The following is a 23,727-nucleotide window of genomic DNA, read 5'->3' as shown; positions in this document are numbered from 1 at the left end:
GCGCCACACTGGCCGCTGGGGTCCGCTCTCGCAGCGTGACTCGGGTGCTCTAGGGGCTGGCCCCAAGCCAACGGCCGGCTAATTCGTCGGCTTTTTCGTCAAGAAGACCGCGATTCCGCCTCAAGCGTCACCTAACGTTCCCTCGTTTCCCTGCCATCCCATCGTACGGTACCGCTCAGCCGAGTATGCAGGCTGATCAAGCCGCACCCAAGCCGACCCAAGCCCAGACGCCCGACGAATCATCGAGCTCGCCGCCGGCCCAGCCAGACGACACCACCACACCCGCGAGCCAATCTACACTACCACACCGGCCTTCGGCCAATCGAAGCGGGCCGCGCTCGCGCCAGGGCTGCTGGACCTGCCGAGAAAAAAAGGTCAAATGTGACGAGGGCCGTCCCGTGTGCCAGAGATGCATCCGCCTGCGCCGCCAGTGCGACTACAGGCCTCGCCCACGCAAGCCCTACACCAGAAAGGCCTCCAGCGCCCGCACTCCGTCATCTTCATCCGGCCGGGCCGAGACACCATCTCAGGGCGCCGCCAGTCCGTCGAGCAGCAGCACTAGCAGCGGCAGCAGCGACCGCGACCCCCAGTCCCCGCCGGATTATGCCCGCCCTCCCATCCCCAGCTCCGCCGCGCAGATCATCGCCAGGAGGGCCTCGAGACATGATAGCTTGGCCACCCTCGCCTCCGGCCTGCAGCAGCCAGAGATGGCCGCCGCCTGCTCCGTCGTCTTCACCCCTGCAGACCACGAGGCCATCTACTACTACCGCACCCGCTTCTCCACTAACCACCACACCAAGAATCCCGAGTATTCGGTCTTCTCGCTGCTGTTCCTGCAGGCCCAGCGCCATGCCATGCCCATGCACATGATCTTGGCACTCGCCGACCAGGAGCTGATGTGGCTGCGCAGCATCCAGCAGGACCTGGTCCCGGCTGCCAACCGGCCCAATTCGCAAAAGTCCGTCAGCCACTACACCGAAGCCCTGCACCTTATGACGCAGCAGATGAGGCCGGAGAACGGCGAACTGGACATCGACCAGGTGCTGGCCGCCCTGTGGCTCATGATCGCCTATGAGCAAAAGTACGGTGACGGGGGTGGGATCGGATTGTCGAAGCACCTGCAGGGAGCTGCGTCGATCTTGCGGACACGCTTCCAGCCTCTGCTGCAAGTCTCGGCCGCCGATAAGGATCTGAGTCAAGCCATGGATGTGGACATCGACAGCACGAGCCAGGCGGTTGTTGCGGCCCCAGCAGCCTCTTCACCGCCGGCTAATCAGGCCTTGATCTCCTTCTTTGCGGCCCGCATGATGGTGTGGATGGCGGTGCTGGATGCCGGGGCCGCCTTCGGCATTGGCTCAAACTTCGGCGGGTCCGTCAACAAGCTTGTGCGCCAGATCGCCGGGGAGGAGAAGGGCAAGCTGCTGCGCGGCTTCAACGCCATCCATGAGTACAGTGAGCCTCTGTTCCGCACCACCTGGGGCGAGCGGTACCCGCAGGCCGAGCTGGTCGACGACATGGACAACCGCAAGGTCTACAGCCTGTACGCCAAAGCCGCGCTGATCCGGTACGAGAACGCCGAGTTCAGCGCCGCCCTGCACCGCGGCGACGATCAGGAAGCCGCACGGCGCGCCATCGACATCGAGGGCGCCTTCTGCATGCTGCGTGACGAGTTCGCCGAGCTGCTGGATCTGGCCTCCCGCCTGAGCCCTGATGTGGACCACAGCCGCCGCCTGTACCAGAACATTCGCTACGTGGTGCCGCACTACTACGCCATGGAGCTGGAGTTTCTGCGGCTAACGCGGTTCGCCGAGCCGTTGGCGGCCCCTAGCCCCATGCAGAAAAGGGCGCTGCACGAGATCATGAACTTGGCGTACCAGGGGTACAAGCACGAGGGCGAGCGGTTCCTGCAACGCATCCCGCTGCCGCTGCTGTTCGCGGGTATGGAGACGGATGACCTCATCCACCGGGCGTGGATCCTCGACCGGTACCAAGGCCTCACCAAGTACGGCAAGAACTACGCACGGGCATTCGACTGCCTCAAGGCCGTGGTCGAAGAGCAGGACAAGGCGGGCGGGCGGCGCGTCGATCACATGCTGTTGCTGGCCGAAGGGCGGTTTGAGCAGTTTGTGATCTGACCGAGAGCTGCTGTTTTTCTACATACCACACCACTCCTCAGGCTTCTCCCTTTCTTTTTCTTACTTTTTGTACACACCCACCGTTGTATTTTGTTTTAATCAATGAGACCCCGTCACGGCCCGGCTGGTTGGAGAAGAGAGATACCCGAGGACAGAGATCAGCAGAGAGATGACCAGCACACGCTATTCGTATTGCATGTATCTACTAGTATATAGAGTCTAGCTATTTAGAGACGCGTACGAGTTTATGGACGACGATTGAAATGAGAACAACGCTTGGGCCACCGCTCATCGAAACTTCTATCGCAGCTCATTCGGAGCGGCAGTACTCGTTTGCATGTGCAGCAGTACACCGCACCTTTTACCAACAGGCAGTCGTAATACGAGCTGCTGCGTGGAGCTTGTCAACTCTGCTGCCGAACAGGGCGAGACAAAATACGCAAGCGCTACTAGACCGGTCTAGGTCGAGGCCGGGGTGGAGGCGGGGATACGCGCAAAACGTGCCCCCTTTGGCGGCGCGACAGCGGCATTCCCGCCAACGGGTGGTCCCACGTCCCCACCGCTTGTCAAAAAAACGCTCTTTTGTCTCAACGGCGTGGCGATGTGTGTTTGCGGACGCCCTTCATCTCGTGCCAGCCGTTTCCAGCGCTCAGGAGCTTACGGCCGTTCGTTGATCGTTTCGTCGTCAGCGGTCAACAGTCTCTTCAGCTTGACATTCAGCCGCACCAACGACCCTTTCATACCGGCCAGGCGCACGGATGCCCCATTTGAGCTTAACGGGCGTTAGTTTGATCATCCGGAGGTGGTTCGCGACATGCAACAGCACATGGATGCCAAATTTGAAACGGATCGCTATGCCGCGAACTAAAATCTACACGTAGCGTACGCACGTTTTTTCTGCTAATTCTCATGGCCTTGCGCGCGTAGAGTACCCTGCTCGCCCGCTATTCCACAACGCTTCTTATCAATAAGCATGTGCAGGAGTCAGTCAATCGCATCGCACGCCACGAAACGCCTTTTACAAGTCATGGTCCACAACCACGCCGCAATTCTAGCCCTCTGGTGAACCCGCCCTATTCTTCTTTCGCTGTCCTCTTGCCGTTTCGTCACAGAAGCACAGTGCGTCGTGCATCACGCACCCACTTTTATACATTTGCCATCGCCTTTGACTTCGCCGCACACGCGCACACTCGCTTCAACTTAGCACTTTGTCCGCCTTCCGCCTGCCTGCTTCGGACAGAACGGCGACAATCAGATGATTGACGAAGTGGATCTTCTCCCCGCTTTATTATCCAGCAACACGTTCTCAAAACCGCGCTCTAAATTATAATAAGTATCGCGCGCAGGTGGCCAATCCAGGCCTCCAACTAGTTGCACGGTTCCTGCTGCTTGGCTTCTTCTCTCTCCTCTCTCCCTTTCTCTGTCGTTCCTGTCGTCGGGTTGTTGCGGTCACGACACGACACGACACGAGTCCATTTCTCCACGCTACGATCGGATCAAGGCGCTTCGGCTCGCCCACGCGAACCCCCTGAAGATCTTGGCTCCGCCCATTCCGTCCGCCACCGCCCGATTCTCGGATCGAGGCCCTCTCTGCTTGAAGGACCGACGGACGCACAACTTCCTGCGTCCACCACCACCATCATCGCTGCTGGAGCAGCCCGACTGATCTCTGCTCTTATCTATCGACAACGCGCTGGTCGCAAAAGCATCATCTACGCAGCCGTCGGAAGGCAAGCGGCAGCAAATTTACCCGGCGAATTTCCTCTCTCCGGGTAAAAAAAAATTAAAAAATTAAATCGTTGCCACCGGGTAGAAAGAAAAATGAACATGTCCACGGCGGAAGCGTACGCACCTGAGAAGGGCGAGGGCGTCGGTCCCACTACTACTACGTATACCGCTGCGGTGTCAGCCGATGGTATTGTGCATGGCGATGCGACGTTGGAAGATCTGGGGTCGGATGCGGGACAGCTGGATGATCTTGAGGTCACCGAGGAGGACAACCGGCGGATTTTGAGGAGGATTGATTGCTGGTGAGTTTGGTTTTCTCTTTTTTACTCTGTTTAATTTCTTCTCTTCGCTGTTTTTTTTTTTTTGTGGTTGGTACGGCGGGCTGTCGGCAGCATCGGACGGTCTGGTCTCGTGACAGAGATGCCCTCTATCTCTCCATCCGAACCATCACGCCTCATTCCCTACCCACATCCCTCAAACCCATTTACGCCGCCCCATTTCGAACCCACCGCCCGACCCTCCTCCCCCGCTCGACCAGCACTCAACCACGACCATGACTAACCCAAACCACCCAGCCTCCTCCCCGTCCTCGCCATCTCGTACATGTTCCAATTCCTCGACAAGCAAGCCATGGGCTACACGGCCATCCTCGACCTGCGCAAAGACCTGCACCTAACGGGGCAATCCTACTCGTGGGCAGGCAGCATCTTCTACTTCGGCTACCTCGCAGCCTCCTGGCCGATCGCGCACCTGCTCGTGCGCTTCCCCGTCGGCAAGACGCTCGCGTCGTCCGTCTGCGCGTGGGCCGTCGTGCTCATGCTCATGGCGGCGTGCACCAACGCCGGCGGCCTCCTCGCCGCGCGCTTCTTCCTCGGCATGTGCGAGGCCGCCGTCGCCCCCGGGTTCAGCGTCGTGACCTCCATGTGGTACAAGCGCAGCGAGCAGCCGCTGCGGCACGGCGCGTGGTTCATGGGGAATGTCGTGAGCGGGTTGTTTGGGAGTATTCTCGCGTACTCGATGGCGAATGTGAGGAGTGAGACGCTCGCGGCGTGGCAGGCGGTGTTTATCATTTTTGGCGCGTTCTCGCTCGCGTGGAGCGTGACGCTGTTTTGGACCATTCCGGATAGCCCGACGCGCGCGTGGTTTTTGAAGGGGAGGGATGATGCGAAGATTGCGGTGGCGAGGGTGAAGGGGAATTTGACGGGAATCAAGAGTCGGGAGTGGAAGTGGGGGCAGTGCGTCGAGGCGTTGAAGGATCCGCAGGCGTGGTTGTTCGTGTTGATTCAGCTGTGCGGCAATATCCCTAATGGCGGTGTTACGACGGTGAGTTCTCGATGGAGGAGAAGAGTGGCGAAAGGAACCCCCCAAGCTAACGTACCGGGCAGTTCGCCTCCGTCATCGTCAACGGCCTCGGCTTCAGCGTCAAGCAGACGCTGCTGATCGGCATGGTCGCCACGGCCTTCCAGGTCGTCTACGTGCTGCTGGCGGCCGGCGGCGCGACGCTGCTCCGCAACACGCGCACCTACTGGCTCGTCTGGAACTTTATCATCTCGCTCATCGGCGCCATCATGGCGCGCGAGATCGACCCGACCAAGCACATCTGGGCCAAGTTCTTCGGCTACTGCCTGCTCATCTGCTTCTCGGCCAACTTCCCGCTCATGCTGAGCTTGACGGCGGCGAATGTGGGTGGGTTCACGAAGAAGAATACGGTCAATGCTATGGTGAGTGACAATAGAAAGCTCTTCGTTTTGGGACACAGCGGGACTAATGGCGTTCTTACTTACAGCTCTTCGTCGCTTACTGCGTCGGCAACATCATCGGCCCCCAGCTCTTCTTCGACCGCGAGGCCCCCACGTACCAGTCGGGCTTCCTGGCCATGCTGATCTGCTTTGTGCTCGGCATCATCTTCAGCATCGCTCTGCGCGTCTACTACATCTGGGAGAACAAGCGTCGCGATGGCAAAGCCGCTGTCGGCAGCGACGGACTTGGCGGCAACGCCGATATCGCCGAAGCCGAGATCCGTCAGGAGTCGGCCATCATGCTCAACCTACTCGATCGCACGGACCGGGATCTGCCGCAGTTTAGATATGTGTATTAAGGAGTTGTCTGTTTGTATGAGCGTGTAAAAAGGAAAAGGGGGAAAGATTTGGGGAAAGAAAAAAAAAACTGCACTACGGCAGACTTTGATATGACTTTGTAATGGATTGGGTGGTAGAACGTAGATGATGGAGATCTAGCGTTCGAGCGAAGTTTTCATGTTTCGTTTATTTCTACTTTCCATATTTTCTGAGCTGCTTGCTCGAATCTATCCTGAGATGATCTCTATTCAATCCCGGCGGATGACCTTTGGTGGGAGATGGAACAAAGCAGTCTCTCATGTCAAAATACGACCAGATTTCTGACTTTGTGATGACATCTGCGGAGAACCCACACTCGAAAACCGACTTCCACCGCGTGCATCGCGTGGTTGCCCCTAGAGTAGTCAGTGTTACTTGAACAAAACATGCTGAACACGACTCACATATTCGCCGCGAAGGCGCATCGAGAAGCTCTTGGGTCTCGGGCGCTCAAACGACGCGGGCCTTCTTCTTCACCCTCTCACCTTCTCCATATTCATCGTAGTAGTCCGAATAGCTTCCCCACTCGGCGAGAAGGTCAGACTGGTCCTCCCAATCAACCTCCTCCGTCTCCTCATCGACCTCCACGATCTTGAACCGCGCCGCATACTCCGGCGCGAGGACATACTTTGCACCCGTCGTCTCTTCGTCTTCCTCGCTGTCGTCATCGTCGTCGACCACCTCATAGGGCAGCGCGAGCGCCGCCGCCAGGGTGTACGCTCCACCCGGCATATCCCCCTCGTCCGTCGTGTCCGTGTCAGTGTCCGAGTCCGAGTCCATCTCATCTTCGTCGTCAGCATCATTGGCTTCGTCGGCGTCGTCCACCTGCTCCCAGTCCTCGTCCTCGTCCTCATCATCAAGCTCGCCGCCGAAAGCGGAGTCGATGATGCTCCCGTCGCCCTCGCCATCCTCCTTCTCCCGCGAATCCTCCCAGCTCGCGACGACCGGGTGGCGCAGGTCCAGGACGTAGTCGTAGTCGTCGTCGCCATCGGCGCGGCTGGCGTCTTGCTCGTTGTTGTTGTGACCCTCCTTCCCGCCCCGATCATCCGCGTGCCCGGTGTAATGTTCGATGTTCTCGCCCGCTTGCTGTCCCTTGCTCTCGTCAGCCCGCTGCTGCTGCTGCCTGCGGACCCTCCTCCTGGCATCGATAATGTCATCGATCAGGTCGTCGTCGCAACACGTCTTCCCGCCGCAGGCAATGAAGGCGTCGCGGCCCTCGGGGAAGTAGGCCACCGCCGTCTCCGTCACGAGCGAGGCTAGGCGCGCGTCTTCGTCGTCGTCGGTAGTGGGGCTGCGCTTGCCGCCTGCTGCTGCGGTTGGATGGAGGTGGGAAGAAGTGGGCGCGGGTCGGTGCGCGAGCGTCATGCTGGTGGCGGTTTGACCAGCGTCCTTGATTCGGACTTGGCGGCAGATCGTGCGGCGGAGCTCGGAGAGGTCTTCGGGACCCCAGTTGTCGGTCATGGTTGTTGTTGGTGGTGGCGTCGCCATCTTGGTCGTCGTCGTCATTCAGGCGTTTTTGCCGTTGTTGTCAATGCTGTAGAGGGTGAGGGAGGAGGCGCGGAGGGAGGATGTGCTACGTGAAGAGAGGATAGCCGGGGTGACGTCGGTGCTGTGTTTACTTTCGGAGGTTCGCTGTTTGGAGGACGCGCGCGGGGTCGTCTTAAAGTTTCTGCCCCCGCTTGTCACTCGAGCTCGGGTTTGCGCTTGATTTGGATCGGTATGCGCGCTGGCTTGCCTTAGACACATAGCTTCTCGATAGTAGGCGGCAACGTTCTTGGTTATGCCCGGCGTTCCTTCGGTCAGGGAGCATCCCAGGCGAGCCATAAAGGTAATGAGGACGTTGATCGCATGAGCAGGGATGTCCTGTGCAACCTTCTTTCAGACCGTATATCCCAGCACATTACTGCGGAAGAAGCAATGAACGGGGTAACAGTAGAGAGTATATCAGCTTCGGGCTTGCGAAGAGGAATTCCTAGCTCAGACGCTGCTCCGAAGGAGGGTAGAATGGATAGGCTGGAAGGAAGTAGTGCCGATCAAACTACTTGAAGTGGCAAGGGGCGCAAGGGAACTAGCCAGTCAGAGCGCTACCCAATCCTACACCAGAGCCATTCCCGACGACAGTCGCCCACTTGTTACATCGCCTTTTCTACTCGCGTTGCCGTCTGAGAAGCTGCATCTTACTACTGACAGACGGGAGCAGCATGCCGGGAAGACCCTACGATGCCGTTGGCAAGTGCGATAGATGGCGTCGGTCTTTGGGATATTTGGTGCGTCTCACTTCCTCAATCCTGTGTAACAAACCTCTCAACGTCGGAGCTTCATGCTCCGATATAAGGCAACCATTGAAAAATCTATTGACTCCCATTGTCAGATCATACAGAGCGCACTTGAGCCGTTGTTTGGCATTCATCCGACAAAAGAGCCGAAACCATAATTGCAACCACATGAAAATTATTGTGAATGGCGAGTCATGAGTCATACCTTTTGCGTCGGTTGCGCACGGCAGCGGCGAGGAGCAGGCGCACATGCAGCTTCGTGGTCGCGAGGGTCCCAAGCGATCCCTAGTGACCCATAGCCATGGCCATCTTTCCCTGTCGTCTCGCTCCTCTATTTCCATTCGACAACCACGACGCGCCGACACGCCCAAAAGTCCCGTCATAGCAACTCGAAATGGCACCGCTGGCACCCGACCGCCCGAAAAGGCCGGTCGCGAGCAAGCCCTGGTCAGTACCCACGTTCGCATCATACCAACGACAAAAACGCGTCGACAAGCCCGAACCCCGCGCAGCTCCAGAAGCCGCTTTGCCACCCAGCCCGACTTCGTCGGTGAACAGTTCAACAACCCGCAGCAGCGTATCAGAAAAGGTAAGCGCGAAGCACCGACGCCGCGAGAGAGCTGTCGCTAAGACCCTTGACCAGATCCCACCCGCCGAACGCCCTCGAAAACGGCCGAGGCTGGAAGCGAGCTGGATGAAGCCGTCTCTACCGCGGCTTCCGCCTCCCAAGCCACGAGATGCCCCGCCGCGCAACCGAAATGCGAACGACCAAGGCATGCCCCCGCGAAGTGGTGGACGGCGCGGAACGGAGATCCTGACCGGGAAGGACCTCGCCGCGCAGCTTGCTGCCATCACCGGCGGCGACAACACCGCACACACTCCGCCGCGTAGAGAAAAGCGCCATGTCGAAGAGGTATGTCACGCACACGCGCATTAATGTAAAGAGCTTACGAAAAGAAGACGAAAGCCGTGCCTATTTCGCGCCCGAAGCCTCCTCCGCGGATGCCGGCTTGGATGACGCCGGCCCGCATCGGTTCGCTGCCGCCGCCGCCAGCGATGGAACAGAGCGCCCCATCTACGCACAAGATGGTCACTAGGCAACGAGCGGCTCGCGGCGCTGGGGCCTCTCGCGCGCGCGACTCACCTACTCCCGGGCCGACTGCGGAGGATGAAGAGGACGACGATGGCCTCAGCATCGCGTATTGGAAGGCACAGATAGAAAAAGTTCCGGATGGGGGAAGCGTGGGCGACGACACTCAAGCGGGCTGGGATCAGGGACGCACGGGTTTTAATGGGCCGGAGGAGCCGGAGCACATTAATGCGGCATTTGAGGAATGCTTTCTGCTGGACCCGACTCTGGCAGTCGAGGAATCACAGGAGGAGGATGAAGATCTTGTTTTCGTGGGTGATCAAGACTTTGCTTTCTTGGAGGATGAAGATCTTGCTTTCTTAGAGGATGAGGATTTCTGAACAAGTTTGCGGATAAATACCGTGCAAGGACTATCTTTTGCTGGAACATTCTGACGTAGGCGCAACAAAGGGGGAACAAAAAGTTTGGGGCATGGTTCTTTAGAACAGCAAACAAAAGTTGTCTTAGACAAGAAAGATATGAAAAGTTTTAGAGAAAAACGATGGCATTGTATCCCGGGATTGTCAGGGTCCTTTGAGACACTCAATTCATTCGCGAAACTGCACGGGGTATACTCACAGAATACTCTCAGATCTGCAAGGTCAAGCAAATACATAAGTTCCCGGATAGTAGCAAGAATCAATTCTAAAGATGGTTCATGTTTGTGTGTTCAACGTGAGACATATGCTCATTGATGCTGAATTTTGGTCTCAGGCAGTACTTAGAATGTTGGTATTTCTTCTGCTGCATTCGCTAATTTCTCCAAGGCCAAAGCACGACCAATATATACGTCCTTTTTGCGGACTATCCCTATACCTTATATACAAGTATTACGCCACATGTGTTCTTATATAATTACGGAATCGTTGAGATTGAGAGTGCATACTCGCCTAATCCGCACATGGGGTGCGAAAGTATCAATCCTCTTCTGCAGAAGCTGAGATGCCATTCACGAACTGTTCAGCATTTCATCCCTAGTTTATTTCAGCAGCCTCAAGCCGAGAAAAATGGATACGCGGCTATTGAGCCGCGAGGGAAATAACCTAAAAGATAGTCACTTCTATGCTCTAGCATGGCCAAGGAGATCCTACCCGCCGACGGAGTCGGTGAATGTGCACGCCCGGGCGAAGATTCGACACAATTCGCCAAACACTTTTAACACTACAGTGTTCACCAACAGCGGTGGTGATTGAAAACAGTGCACCTCTGCTGGATGTATGAAACTACTGGCATTTTGCGTCTTTTTCTAAGCACCAGCGAAACTTCTACGAACATTCCCGACATCGACACTTACGACAACACGAACTCAAACCTACCAACTATTCCCACGACTCAAACACTTGAAGCAGAACAGCATCAACATGTCTAACTCATCAACCAACAACGATATTCCCAGGGCCCACCCGGAGCTGGACAGGCTGCTGAGTCCTATAGTCACGGACTTCACTGTCGGCAAGTATGTCGACAGTGACCCGGAACGTACGCCAGTCTACCCCAGCGTCCATGACCTGCCTCGGAACGAACTCCTTCTAAGCGAAAGGGAAGTCAAGGCCTACCGTAAATCATTCCAGGGCAGGCCTATTGAACACTTTAACCCTTACGCGCGTCTCAAGCCCATGGTAGCGGAGATCTTCGACTCCATAATGGACAAAAGATACGCACTGGACAGCGACCAAAGCAAAGCTTTTACCGGACTTGGAATGGATGAGAGGGGGGCATTCACTCATCCCGTAGAGCTTGTCGTGACAGTGGCTTGCAAACTGCTGGAACTTCTCGTAAACGGCACCCGCTCTGGCTTCATGCAAAGCAACAACGAAGACCAGATGAAAGAGGCTGCTGGCCACGAGATTCCCGATTTTGCCGCGAGAAAGCTCGAGCTGTGCAACGCGCTGATGCTGGAGAAGAGCATCGCCCACGACGTTCTCAGCGGCGACGAGCAACTCTGGGTCAACTTTGTCTTCGCGCCCGGCGCCTACGCCGTGGTCAAGAGCAGGCTGCGCTGCAGCATGGAACGAAAGGCGAGGAGGAGGTCTAGGATCGCTGAGAGGGACGTGTACATGCCCGACACCGATGATGAGGTCGACATCTCCGGGTTCTACCAAGCACATCGGGAGCCCCGATACGAGGCCTCCAGATACCCGTTCTACAACGAGATGGGCCCTGCACTCACGTCCTGTAGCATGATTAAGGCGGATGCCTACTTGAAAGAGGCTCTGCCCCGCCTTCCCCCTCAGCCGGACCGCTTCCTCGACACGATGAAGGGAGCGAAGCCTTACCTCGTCATCAAGATGTACGAGGCTATTCGGGATGTTACCGATATCCAGAACGCTCCCAACAGCGCCGACTACAAGCGCTTCGTCGTCCCCGAGAATGGCAGGCAGCCGGCCTTTACCCCTCGCACTTCCCCTAAGGCCATGATAGAGGCCTGCTGGAGGATCCTGGACTTCTTCCTCGAGGGCGTGGAGAACGGTTTCCTCCTGCCCTACAGCAAGCCCAATCCAGCCAAGGAGCCGGTAATCGTCAGCCACAGCGACTACCACTGCGTGCGCCGCTTCGCCAGCATGCTGGAAATCCTCAGGCGGGAGAAGACCGTCTGCTGGAAGTTCCTCAAGAGCAACCACCAGCTGGACGAGTTCGTCTACTGGCCTTACGAGTGGACAGACTACAGGCGCGAAGCTCACTCGATCAACGAGTGGCTCCGCGCCCGGAAAGAGGACCGCGACCAGATGCTGGCTGATGCGATCGAAGAAGAGGAGGAGAACGATGCCTATCACACCATCGCGGCAGAAGATGGCCTCGTTTCAGCTGACGCGGCAGCGTTCATGGAGGAGTTGAGGGCTGCATTCAGCGCGACCGAGGATGTCAACGCGCCTGAGGATGCCAACGAGCCTCAGGACTACAGCACGGCTGAGGACGGCAACACGTCCGAGGACGACGACTTCGAGGCCCCGGCTGCTCCGCCTTCCGATGAAATTGATGTGGAGGAGCAACCCGAACGCCAGCTGACTGCATTCTCGGACGGCTTCGCCACCAACGGCGCCCACGTCAGTGCGGTCGAGGCTGACGACTGGGACATGGATGAAGAAGAGGGCCAGGCTGCTGACGACGCAGAGATCCCGATCGACCCTACCCTCGAGGCCACGACTGATCTTCTGGACGAGCAGATGGCCTGGGACGCAATCGGAGTCGAGTGGGTTGATCGCGACACGTTCTTCGGCGCTCAGGAGGCTGAGGTCGATGCTGATGTCATGGATATCGACTCTCTGCCACCAGCCACTCAACGGTCGGGGGCGCCGACTACTGCAGCCAAACCCGCGGTAGCCGCTCAGCACGATGAGGATGGTGCCGAGGAGCTCGAAGATGACGAGTTCCTCAAGAGCTGCACGATGATGGTGGAGAACACTGACCAGGATGGTCAGGTTACCATCAATTAACTCGAAGCAGAACTCATCAATGCCATCGAGCCTCTCTGAGCTTCCATCGTAGCGATTGATTTCCTGGAGATTTCTGCTGATTCGCAGCAGTCTGGGGTGGAGAACAATGAACACTCGGCTGGAGAGCCGCAAACGGAAGCGAATTTCACAACTCCAACAAAGAGTGTGAGTAGGTAAATGAACGCCTTGGCAAAATTCAAATGTCGTGTAGATCAATGTAAAAATGAATGAAAAGAAAACGGTCCCTTCTTTGTGCGAAAATTGACTTGAATCCTGCTGTTTCCCGCTACCATATTAATTTGACCTTTCCGCCCACCAAGACTTGTAATAAGACGCACGACGAGAAGCCCACAAACCGTTCGGTTACAGCAGAAGCAGATCAGATGCCGCGTTCTTCGGCCCGGCTAACCGCTAAGGCGAGCGGAGGTGGTAGCAACGCTGCCGCAGCTTCCTCTTCAGCTCAACCCAACAACATCAACAATCCCTTCGTTAACCCGGAACTGGACAAACTGCTTAACTTGAGGCGGCGCAAGCTCAAGGGCCATGATCCAGGTCATGCGCCTCGGTTCCCCGCCTTTCACGAATTGCAACGCACCGATATGCTTCTCAGTGAGGATGAGGTCAATACTTATCGACAATCACTCTGTGGCCCGCCTAACGAGTACGGATTGCAACAAATCAAAGGGCCCAAATTATTTTCATGGTACGAGGATATTTATAATTCAATAACTGAGACGAGGTATGCACGGGTCTCCGATGGCAGTAGGCCAGTCGACAGGAACATGACTACAGGGGATTTTCACTATGGCCCACAACTTATTCTGGCGATTTCAGCCATGCTCGTCGTAAGGCTCGCCAAGGGTTCATCCCGTGGGTTCATGGAGAGCAACGATGAAGCCCAAAAGTCCAGCCTTAAGAACATTTTTCTCCCCGAGGAGGACCTGCAGAGGAAATATGAAGCCCAAGAGCCCAGCCTCGAGGACATTTCTTTCGTTGAGAGGCACCGCGAGCTATGTCTTGTTCTGTTGTTCGAGAAGAGCATCGTCGAGGAGGTCTTGAGGGGCGATAGCCAGAAGACTGCGAATTTACTTGCTGGGCCGGCGTCTTACGCCCTGAGCAAACCAGGGGTGCGCAACAGCTGGGTAGCGGGCATCCTGGAGGCGAGCAGGGCCGCTGGGAACACAAATAACCCGCCAGTCCTACCCACGCCTCGTCGGAATGCGTCGATCCCCGCTTATCCAACTTTCGACGAGGTCCTTCGCACATTGCCGGAGCCGAAAAAGATGCCTGAATGGGGGCAAAGATACCTCAGTTCACTGAACGAACGCTTCCCGCTGAAGCCGGAAGGGCGTCTTGACTGGCTGAAGAGAAATAAGCTTTACCTCGTCATCAAGCTGTACGACGCGATCCGCAGCGTCTCTGATATCCGGAGCCGTGAGGACGGCATCAACGGCGCGCACTTCATCGCTTATGACAAGCCATTCTTCAGCCCGCGTACCTCGGCCAAAACGATCCAGGACGCTTGCTGGAGGATCGCGACGGCGTTCTTAGATGGGGTCGAGCACGGCTTCTTCAAACCCAAAATGCCGAACTGTCGCGACGAACGGCCGCTCCCTCCTATCAGCAAGTACTTGCCGTGGAATAAACGCTTCGCGCTCATGCTAGAAATCCTCAGGCAGAGGAAGGCTGTCTGCTGGCGGCTCGTTAAGAGCAATCGTGGCATCGAATGTTTTATTGCCAACCCTTACGTATTCAGGAACCTTGGTATCTGCGACGCTGATCCGGATGCCGCCGCTTTCCATCCAGACGACCAGGCGACGATCGATTTTTTATAGTATTTTGTTAGAAGAAGGGATAGCACCGTAGATTTGGTAGTTTAATGAGAGACGGAAATTCTTATGATAAATCATTGATTCATGTATGACCTTTATTTAAAACCAGCTAGAAGTAGCCGGACGTTAGAAGACTAAGTGCGGGCGCGAATGACTCGTTGGCCAATCCCTTTCTGGAGATATTCAAGCATGCTTTCTTATCTACTCCACGGCAGAAGTTTACAAAGCACACCACTTAGCTGATGTAGGAAGCAAATGTGTCAGGTGATAATATCTTTGGAGACAGCCCAATGAAATGAGACAAAGCACAAGAATGAACAGATAACTCTTATTTCACTACGGAAAACACCTTAGCTTGAATATACGAATCTAATTGATAAATTCGAAGAAATGTCGATTAAGGAATGCGATGAGTGGTAGCGATACCACTGTAAAACGAGATAATCTAAGCTTAATCGAGCAAGAAGCAACGCTTAAAAAGCGAAAAAGGAAGCAGATTGGGCAAAAGAGCAAGCGCAAGTAAGTATCAGGAAAGCCATTGGCCTTAAGGCAACGCATTCCCAGAGGAGCGCTTGTCACCAATCAAATCCATATATTTTAGGGACGACCCAGAATGCAGGATGATTAGTTAGCATCCCTTCCACGGGATGATTTGAGCAGCTCAATCATCCGTAGTCTAGCGAGCTATCAAGATAGCTCCGTTGCCATGCGCGAATGATGTTAGACTGGGATTGCCATGATGCGTGTTTTGCGGACAGTCTCTCCTTTGCCCTGCAGGTACCGACCCGTCCGAAAGCTATAGATCGTTAGTTATTAATTATCGTAATAACATGTCCGTGATTATTGAGAAACACTTACCTCCAGTAGATGTTGCCGATGGGAACGCGCTGCAGCACTTCGATGTACTTGAACACCTCTCTGTCAACATGCTCTCCCCATATCGGCATTTCCGCAATTGCCCGATACCAGTCCTTGTAGAGCTGTGTGAACAGAACCCCAAGAGTGTCCACAGCTTGTTGTTCTGAAAGGCCTTTTTTCCCCAAGATCAGAATAGCGTTATGCACACAGCCCTCAGCCTAGAAGATGGAATTAGAATTTTCCTAAGATCGACTCTCGGCCTATCTGGTCGGATGGATGCATGGAATGAGGGAATTCGGTAAACTCTGAGAAAGAAATGTGTAGTTGACATGAAGCCTACCAGGTCTTTCGTATACGAGAGTATGTCATTAGCACTATTTAGTGTAAGCAGTCCGTCGGGATGGGTCGAGTTCATCTATCCATACAGCAATGTAGCGTCGGCTGAAATCCTCCTCAATTCGTTTAGGGAGTTGTTTTCAAAGACGTATGATGGAATATTGATATTGTAACACCACCTTGGAATGTCAGCAAGTAAGCCGAGGCCAGTGGGAAAACTTACTCCACCAAGTCCTGTGTTGGAAAGACACCGATTGATCCTCTTCGATGGTCCAGAAATTCATCAAGGTCCAATTCCACCGAGTGTGACGCCGTTCTGACGTGGTCTACCAAGCTATCGAGAAATATCTTGACACTTTTCTTGTATCTTTCTTGCTGGTCCTGTGAGGCTCTCTACGTCGACGTTAGTCCAGATTCTCTGCTGATTTATTCCTTGAAGATCTTGTCGCCTACCTTCTGAAAACAAAGCCACGTATGCTGGAACATGTGGCCCAACGGGTTCTCCACAGCGGACAAGGTAGGATGGCTATTACTCAACAAGGCAAATGTGGAATCACATTCTGCTTGCGCTGCCTCGACATCGTATTGCAGGTGTCCTTCGTCAAATTCTGCCACGGAGGTTAGTCCCTACTCATGGTTCGGAAAACTGCATGCCAAGACATGCACTGTCAAAGATCTGAAGCATACGGTCGTCGAAGAAGAAAGCCCAGTTGTTGAAATCCATGAGCACTCGAAGTGACTCTTTGTCAGCGTCTGGGGCCCACAAGGAGACTAAATAGTTGAAGTCTGCCTTGACAACTCGTTGCCATTGCTTCTCATCCAACTGAAGCACTCTGAAGCATATTAGCGCTGCAATTCTATCCCTCTTCGGAGAAGAGTATACTCTTTGATCCAAGCATCTGCACTAGCTTTAACCTCATCATAATGAGGGTTCTCTCGTGGCTCAGCAGACATGAACGACGCAAACATGTCCGGTATATGGATAAGTCTACTCCACGATTTTAGTATGCCTCTGTAAAAGCTTTATCACTTGTCCTTACCTCGTGTTCTCGTCATTTCTGCTGACAAAGCCTTCTCTTACAGTCGTTGTGATTCCTTCCATGCTGGCGAGAACACAGGCCGCTTGCAACAAAGTACAATCTTCACGTGTTCGATCCAAAATCTTGTTTATCCAAGGCCCCCTTAGGATTTTCTGAGACTCAGAGATTGCGGCGAGGAAAATGCATTGACGGGCGAGTAATGTTTGACCAGCTGTGATGCTAATTCTGACAATGAGGCTTTTCGTTGCAGACTCATCAGGGACTTGCTCAAGTGATGATTATATAGCCGTGACCGGGCTAAAATTCGCCCGGCTTTACGCGCGAGGTAGCCTGAGACTATGGGAAGCGGGAAATTCCAAGTCCAGCCGTTGCTGCTGTGCCGCCGGGGAAGGCAGAAGCAGCGATTCCTTGTGGGGCTGTGATGTCTCCACTGTCGTTTATCTGTTGCTCTACTTCCAACCTTGGAACATCATGTTCTGAGGTCATTGCGTTAGGGCTACGCTATAGCTTTAAGGGGTAATTACCAAAAGCGACTCGAGTCCGTTGGGGTTCCGGGTGTAAATACCGCAGATACAGCCCGATAAGAACTTAAGCGCAAATCTGCAATCCTCAAAGCCATTTCCAGCGGGTCGAAGTTATATATATATGTGGTGAAATTTGAGTGCAAAATATGGGGTTGCAGTAGAAGTTTTGGTGAGGGCGATGCGGCGCATGGGCCAGAAAGCTTCCACCGCCGCAGCAGCACTCGCTGGGTACGTTTTTCTTTCTTTTTTTTTTGTTTGGCAGAGGGCCCGGCGGGGTTGTTGATGTACCGAAGCTCAACGAGCGAGAAGAGACAGTACCATCACAGTAGAACAAAATTAAGGCATTTGCAGTGGACGAGTATTTCATAAGTGACAAACTGAATCTCCTGCGAACATCGACGGATGATTGAATCCAAATATCCAAGCGCAAATGGGACTTTAAAAACTGCACAAACACGTCGTGATATTTCGTTTGGCGGCACATTTGCGTCAAGATGTTTGCTTCTATTGCCAGAGTAGGAGTGGAATTTAAACCTGGGCCTGCACCAGGGCATCTCCTCCAGCTAAGTCTCCGTGAGTGTGCGGAGTGGGATGCCATAGTTTGTTATATATATGTCTTACTGTTACTTCTACATGAACGATCGCGTACTCATATACCCTTTATATATTCAGATATTCCAATAACTCTTCTTTCAGTTGAGCCTGTGTAGAGGATTCATGATGGGTGGCGATTCTGGTGGTTTAAGCCATGAGTAAGTCTAAACACAGTCTTCAGTAGATGTGTCAGATCCAGAGGTGTCCAAGAACAGTGCGCCGTGGATAATGGCATAGTTCAGCGACAGCGTTCTGGGTGCGTGTTACTTTCGCGCGTTGTTCTGCGCCTGGCTCCCGGCGACGGCCAGCCCCTACAATGCCGGATGAGATCAAAAACCCCCCGGCGGGCGCGCTTCCTCTCCACCACACCCTCTTCTCAGTCACTCCTTCACAGTCATACCTAGCATCTTGCTCTATCTTTGAGGCTATCGCACCCTTATCTAAACTTTGAATCTCCCTCATCGCACTACGAATCCTCCATACTGCCACCATATCAACACCATCTACCAGCAACATATCTGGCACTCGTAGCAACTCGCCCGAGATGCCATCCACTCCTTCGAAGCGCGGCCGTGACGACGAGGAAACCGAAGAGCAGGTCCAAAAAAGGCAAAGACTGGACGATGGCTCGGTCAGCCAAACCGTCGATGCTTCTTCCTCGTCTGCGCCAGCCATGATCGGTGTTCCAGCGCAGAACGTCAACAACACCTTAGCCAGCTCGCTCTTCCCGCAGGGCAGCTCTTCTTCGTCGCCTGCAGTCGCATCACAGGATGTCGCTAGTAACGCGATCCCTCAGCAGGCAAACACCTCAACCGTCCCCCCCTGGGAGCTATGCACCATTGGTGGCCAGCAGGTTACCGTCCTGACGGATCTAACCCAGGTCCCTGCCTCTCTTTTCCAGCCCGGTCTCATTTTTTGCGGTCTCACCCAAACCGCAAGGCTGTTCTTCGAGTCCAAAGTTGCCGTGGCTTTCGATGCCACCCGTGGGCAGAAGTACTACTCCTACAATCGGTTGCCACATGAACTGCGGATTCCGACGAGAGCTGACGCCCAGCAGCATCGCGCCACCGTCTGGGAGCGTGCTGCCGCCTACCCTGACCATACCCTGGCTACTGTCCGTGCCAACGACGCGCAGAACGCAGAGCGCTGGTACAATGCAGCCATCGACTTGAGCCAGATGCGTGACAATCTGGGTGGGAAGGGCAAGGGAGCAAGTCGCTTCCTGAACTTGGCTGAAAATGGCCAGCCGCACTATAGCCACGAGGAACTTACCATGCTCTATTTCAGATTCATGGACATCGTCGATGACGGCAGTCAGAACGGTTTCCGGGTGTCCACTAACACTCGCCACTGGAAGCAGGTCCAACGCAAGGACTACAACCAGACGATGACAGCACAAGAAAGGCTGGAGGACGCGCTACAAGCCATTCGCAATGAGAAGGCTATCTTCAGCGATCTTCTCGGCGCGGAGGGCCTTGGGAACCTGGTCGAGTTCGCACATAATCCTCGGGCCTACGCCGATGTCAAAAACGAAGATCGCCGCGCGAATCTCAACCGCGGCCTTGCCAAGGACGAACGCAAAGGGCCAGATGCACCGGATTCCTTCCCGTGGTCGGAGAAGCCAGCTGGACAGAGGCGAGCCTGCGTTTACCCAGGTTGGACCGATATTCCTCCTACTCATCGCATCACCAGCGCGGCGGCTGCCAACGCCTACATCCAGTCCACAATCCGCCGTTACTACATCCCGAATGACCCTACCGTAGCCTTCTTCTGGGCACACCTAGACGACTTCGCCCACCTCCTATACGACTCGGTTGTGTCCACTCGCGGCATGCAAGACAATGCAAACGGCAACCAGGCGAAAGCCTTCATCAGTGCACCGCCGGAGTACGATACGGGTTTATTCGAGCGCGAGACTCGTAACATCCAGGCTTGGTGTTACCTTCTTTGCGAGAGGCTGGTTGAAGATGCTGTCTATGGCTACCTGATGCCACAGACGGATGGTCAAACGCCAGTTGAGAGCGGACGGCACACCCAGTGCAACCTGGGTCAAGTATTCTACGGAAACAGGGACTTGGACGTCACCCTCTTTCAGCGTTTCGGTGCTATCCAGATGGCGCTAGTCTGTTCTAAAACAATCGCCAACCCATTCCGCGGAGACGTCAGTGCTTTCTTGCGACTTAGCGACCTGATCTGGCAGCCTCTGGCATACCTGGAGACCAAAATCCAACACCGGAAGTCGAACAACAAGCGCAAGACCCCGGCTGGACCTCGAAACGGTGATAACGGAGAAGGGTCGTCGAGCGGTGCGATGGGGAACCAGGCTTCTGGACCCGCCGCGAATCAGCAGCACACTTCGACCCAGGGCAATCAGCTTGCACAGGCTAACAATGCCTTCTTGAACGCAAACACTCCCATGGACGGCATGGGACCGGGTCCAAGCGGCTCCGGGCCGCTTACTGGTTCAGGCATTCAAAATGGCATGCAGTCCGCCCCCTCTCGTCCTTTAGTTAACACCAACAACTCGACGTTGCAGCCTCAGAGCGACTACCCGCCTATCTTCGCCACCCAGCCCGACAACAGTATCCCGTGCTCCCAACCCGAGAGTATCCCGCCGCCGGTCGTCGTTGATCCATTTGACGAAGAGAAGTGGGATCTCAGCCTAGACTTTGACCGCCTCCGGGTTGACGAGTCTGGAAACCTCACGACCCTTCCAGTGGACCCAGCGATACAAGGACAAGTACCTGGCTCTGGATACGAAGCCCAGGGCATCCCTCCGCAGAATATCTTAGCTTCCCAGATTCGGACGCTGGCTTCAGCACCCGCCAATACCTCCGACAGCCAGCCTGCGATGCCGGACCATCTCCACGTCCCGACGCCCGCTTCGGGAGACGAGATGGATACGGGGCTCAACGCGCCATCCCAGGAAGACAGCGGCAACAGCAACGTGGACGCACCTGTTACCGACGGCTCACCCACCCACACATCAGCGGAGCACCCCACCGACGACTCGGACCGCGAGCTCGATGAGATGAGCGAGCTAAGCGAAGAGGAGTGGGTCGAATACATGTTCGGCTCAAGGGAAGTACTGGATTGGGAGCGCGAAATGCTACGCAAGCGCGCTGAGCGCGCACAGTCTGCAACTCCAGCACATGCCACCGCTGGCCTGGAGGAGAGTACCGGCAACAACAACAACAACGCCGGCAGCTCCGACCCTTCTTCTTCTGACAGCCACGGCGTCTCCGGCCAGGCCGCGGCGGCTGACGGCAATGCCACTGCCACTGCCGCCGCCGCCCAGGCCCAGGCTCAGGCTGCTGCTGACCCGCCGACTCAACAACAACAACAAGAGCCCTCCGATCCGTCGTCAACCCGGCCTCACTGGCGCCCGGTTGGCGACGACGACGACGGCTGGATCGGTATGCCGAACTTCGATCCCAACGTGCCCGAAATCATCCCCGAGTACCAAGCCCACCTCTTCGAGATGCTCGGGATCGGCCCCTCCGACCAGCCTTCTGTGCCGGAGGGGGAGCAGCCGTTGGAGAGCGGCGGGGGCGGCGGCGGCTCCATGTCGGGGGCTGCGAACGATATGCCATCGGAGGTGGTGGCGTCCGCTCAGGACCAGCAGGAGCCTGTTGACGACGGCTCCGACCAGGATGCGGAACACGACGAGTTTGACAGCCTTTTCGAGGAGGAAACTTCTGCTGCCGCGGACGCATCCACTGTTGCTGGCACGCCGGCGGCGGACCGGGACTACCAGACCCCCGGAACCGACTACTCTGATGCCAACTCGTAACTTCAAGTAGATGACAGTGCCCATCGTACCGTCGCCTACTTCTTTCGTGCTAGCTCCGCAGGGGCTAGGCGAGCAGTCTTGTCTTGACTTTTGTTCTTATTCATTTCGGGAGTACTTTCTTCTTATTCACGATTGTATTTTTCCTTTTACGTTAGACTAAAATTTGGTAGCGTTCGGGATTAGTAGTATTTAAAACATAGCGTTAGTTTTTCTCGAGGCTTTCTTATCTTTACAGAGCAGCAAGTTATCGTTATAGCACAGTGAGTTACCGTTATAGATTGCGGATCCGTTCCCGTTCCGCGGAGAAGTCGAAGAGTTCCTGAGGCAGAGGGATCTGATCTGGGAGCCACTGGCCTACCTCGAGACAAAAGTATATACAACACCGCAAGTCGAACGTCAAGCGGAAGGCTCCTGGCACGTTGCATAACAACGGCAGCGAAAATGTGGATGAGAACGATGATGTAGATGTTGCCCCGGGCGCCGGGAACAATGGAGAAGGGTCATCGAGCGGCGCGAAGAGAAGGCGCGCTTCCAGACCTGCCGAGAACCAGCAAGTCACTTCGTCTGCCGAGCCTCATCACAACGCCAATAACTCAGCCGGGCAGCCCCAGACCAATCCGACAGCCGCTCCACCGTATCCCGCTTCCAACCCTCACTCCGCTGCGTAACCCCACAACGCCATGCCGGCCACTCAACCTTCTGGAACGGCCCCACGGTCGTCGGTTGTCGACCCGTTCGACGCCCCTCAGTCCTGCATCCTCCCCTATCGTCCCGCAGCCTCGTCGTCGACACAAGCACAAGGTTCTGGATCCGAGCCACAGAGCAACAACCCGCAAACCAACACCTCAGCTCCGCAGGAAGAGCAGGGCGGCAACACCGCGGACGCAGATGCTTCTGAGAGCTCGTCCAACGCCTCAGACTCTGACGACGATATGGCCGACGCGCGCAGCGATTGCAGCGATCCTCAAGAAGCGGCGTGGGCGGACCTCTTGTACAGCGGCGTTGGACCTAGGCGGGCTTTGCAGCTGGTGTACCCCGAAGAGTATGCGAGTTTAGTGGCGGAGGAGGCGGCGGCGGAGGCGGAAGCGGCAGCGGCGGCAGCGGCTAACGGCTATGGTACCGCCCAGCCTTACCCAACGTACCCATATCCTGGCCTCCCCCAGACCGACGTCGACGGCAGCACCTTCGCGCCTGATCATCGTCAGCCGCCCACGAGCCTCCCCAACCAACAACCTCCCGTCGGCTTCCCGAACGACGCGAACAACTCTGGAGGTTGGCCGGGCTCTGGTGGTCCCGACATGGCCGCCGCCAACGTCGACCCTGAAGCCCAGCGTGAGATGACTGCGCTCCACGAGGCGGCCGGCGGCACCGAGTGGCCTGCGTGGCTGGATCCGCGTTTGGAGGATGGCTCCGTGTCGGGAGCCGCAAACACCATCCCGCCGTCCTTGCCCGAGGTGGCGCCCGCTCAGCATCAGCCACAGCCTTTCGAAGGATCTGAGGAGGACGCGCCGCATGAGATGGATTGCGATTACGACTACGGCGCCGGCGACGGGACTGCCGCCGCTGTCGATGGCGCGTCCACCGTCGCTACTGGCACGCCGGCGAGCGGAGCTTACACCCCTGGAACGGAATGCTCTGATCCCAACTTTGGCTTCAAGTAGATAACAGTCCGTTGTACCGACGTGCTGGCTCTGCAGGCTGGTTGTCTTGTTTTCACTTTTATTTTCATTTACTTCCAGAGTTGTTCTTTCTTTTTGCTCTCAGTTGTGTTTTTCCATTTGTATTTGACTGAAATTCGGCATGGCATTGGGGTTTTGGTGGCTTTCATATTCTGACAGCACAGCGAGTCATCGTTGGGCTGGACTGTCATACTCCCTAACACCCTAAGTTGGATTAGCGGGCCTGTAAGAAAGTGGGTAGATGATATGCTC

The 23,727-nt window shown here is 55.6% G+C and overlaps 9 protein-coding genes across 9 annotated transcripts; 7 read left to right on the top strand and 2 right to left on the bottom strand.

Moving 5' to 3' along the window:
• Positions 1-185: 185 nt before the first annotated feature.
• On the top strand, positions 186-2,135 carry LTHEOB_4659 (C6 zinc finger domain containing protein; the record flags this gene model as incomplete). Its single annotated transcript, XM_035513717.1, has 1 exon — positions 186-2,135. The coding sequence occupies one exon, from the start codon at positions 186-188 to the stop codon at positions 2,133-2,135; it is 1,950 nt and encodes a 649-aa protein (XP_035374708.1).
• A 1,821-nt stretch (positions 2,136-3,956) lies between these two features.
• LTHEOB_4658 (MFS allantoate transporter) lies at positions 3,957-5,961 on the top strand (the record flags this gene model as incomplete). The annotated part of the gene is made up of 4 exons (XM_035513716.1): positions 3,957-4,165; positions 4,439-5,186; positions 5,249-5,584; positions 5,650-5,961. 4 exons carry the CDS (start codon positions 3,957-3,959, stop codon positions 5,959-5,961), a joined length of 1,605 nt encoding a protein of 534 aa, XP_035374707.1.
• A 469-nt stretch (positions 5,962-6,430) lies between these two features.
• On the bottom strand, positions 6,431-7,441 carry LTHEOB_4657 (uncharacterized protein; the record flags this gene model as incomplete). Its single annotated transcript, XM_035513715.1, has 1 exon — positions 6,431-7,441. The coding sequence occupies one exon, from the start codon at positions 7,439-7,441 to the stop codon at positions 6,431-6,433; it is 1,011 nt and encodes a 336-aa protein (XP_035374706.1).
• Positions 7,442-8,650: 1,209 nt separating this feature from the next.
• LTHEOB_4656 (uncharacterized protein) lies at positions 8,651-9,726 on the top strand (the record flags this gene model as incomplete). Its single annotated transcript, XM_035513714.1, has 3 exons — positions 8,651-8,845; positions 8,900-9,169; positions 9,217-9,726. The coding sequence occupies 3 exons, from the start codon at positions 8,651-8,653 to the stop codon at positions 9,724-9,726; spliced, it is 975 nt and encodes a 324-aa protein (XP_035374705.1).
• A 1,020-nt stretch (positions 9,727-10,746) lies between these two features.
• On the top strand, positions 10,747-12,819 carry LTHEOB_4655 (uncharacterized protein; the record flags this gene model as incomplete). Its single annotated transcript, XM_035513713.1, has 1 exon — positions 10,747-12,819. The coding sequence occupies one exon, from the start codon at positions 10,747-10,749 to the stop codon at positions 12,817-12,819; it is 2,073 nt and encodes a 690-aa protein (XP_035374704.1).
• An 836-nt stretch (positions 12,820-13,655) lies between these two features.
• LTHEOB_4654 (uncharacterized protein) lies at positions 13,656-14,654 on the top strand (the record flags this gene model as incomplete). The annotated part of the gene is made up of 1 exon (XM_035513712.1): positions 13,656-14,654. The coding sequence occupies one exon, from the start codon at positions 13,656-13,658 to the stop codon at positions 14,652-14,654; it is 999 nt and encodes a 332-aa protein (XP_035374703.1).
• A 717-nt stretch (positions 14,655-15,371) lies between these two features.
• LTHEOB_4653 (Terpene synthase metal binding domain protein) lies at positions 15,372-16,947 on the bottom strand (the record flags this gene model as incomplete). The annotated part of the gene is made up of 8 exons (XM_035513711.1): positions 15,372-15,447; positions 15,510-15,727; positions 15,850-15,883; positions 15,935-16,024; positions 16,069-16,238; positions 16,299-16,453; positions 16,533-16,678; positions 16,886-16,947. The coding sequence occupies 8 exons, from the start codon at positions 16,945-16,947 to the stop codon at positions 15,372-15,374; spliced, it is 951 nt and encodes a 316-aa protein (XP_035374702.1).
• Positions 16,948-18,547: 1,600 nt separating this feature from the next.
• LTHEOB_4652 (Replication factor-a protein 1 subfamily protein) lies at positions 18,548-21,796 on the top strand (the record flags this gene model as incomplete). The annotated part of the gene is made up of 1 exon (XM_035513710.1): positions 18,548-21,796. The coding sequence occupies one exon, from the start codon at positions 18,548-18,550 to the stop codon at positions 21,794-21,796; it is 3,249 nt and encodes a 1,082-aa protein (XP_035374701.1).
• Positions 21,797-22,476: 680 nt separating this feature from the next.
• On the top strand, positions 22,477-23,457 carry LTHEOB_4651 (uncharacterized protein; the record flags this gene model as incomplete). The annotated part of the gene is made up of 1 exon (XM_035513709.1): positions 22,477-23,457. One exon carries the CDS (start codon positions 22,477-22,479, stop codon positions 23,455-23,457), a length of 981 nt encoding a protein of 326 aa, XP_035374700.1.
• Positions 23,458-23,727: the final 270 nt, after the last annotated feature.

The sequence above is a fragment of the Lasiodiplodia theobromae genome, assembly GCF_012971845.1.
Source record: "Lasiodiplodia theobromae strain AM2As chromosome Unknown scaffold_12, whole genome shotgun sequence".
NCBI classification, from domain to species: domain Eukaryota; kingdom Fungi; phylum Ascomycota; class Dothideomycetes; order Botryosphaeriales; family Botryosphaeriaceae; genus Lasiodiplodia; species Lasiodiplodia theobromae.
The sequence above is the reverse complement of the archived record's forward strand: the minus strand, read 5'-3'. Positions and strand labels throughout refer to the sequence as shown.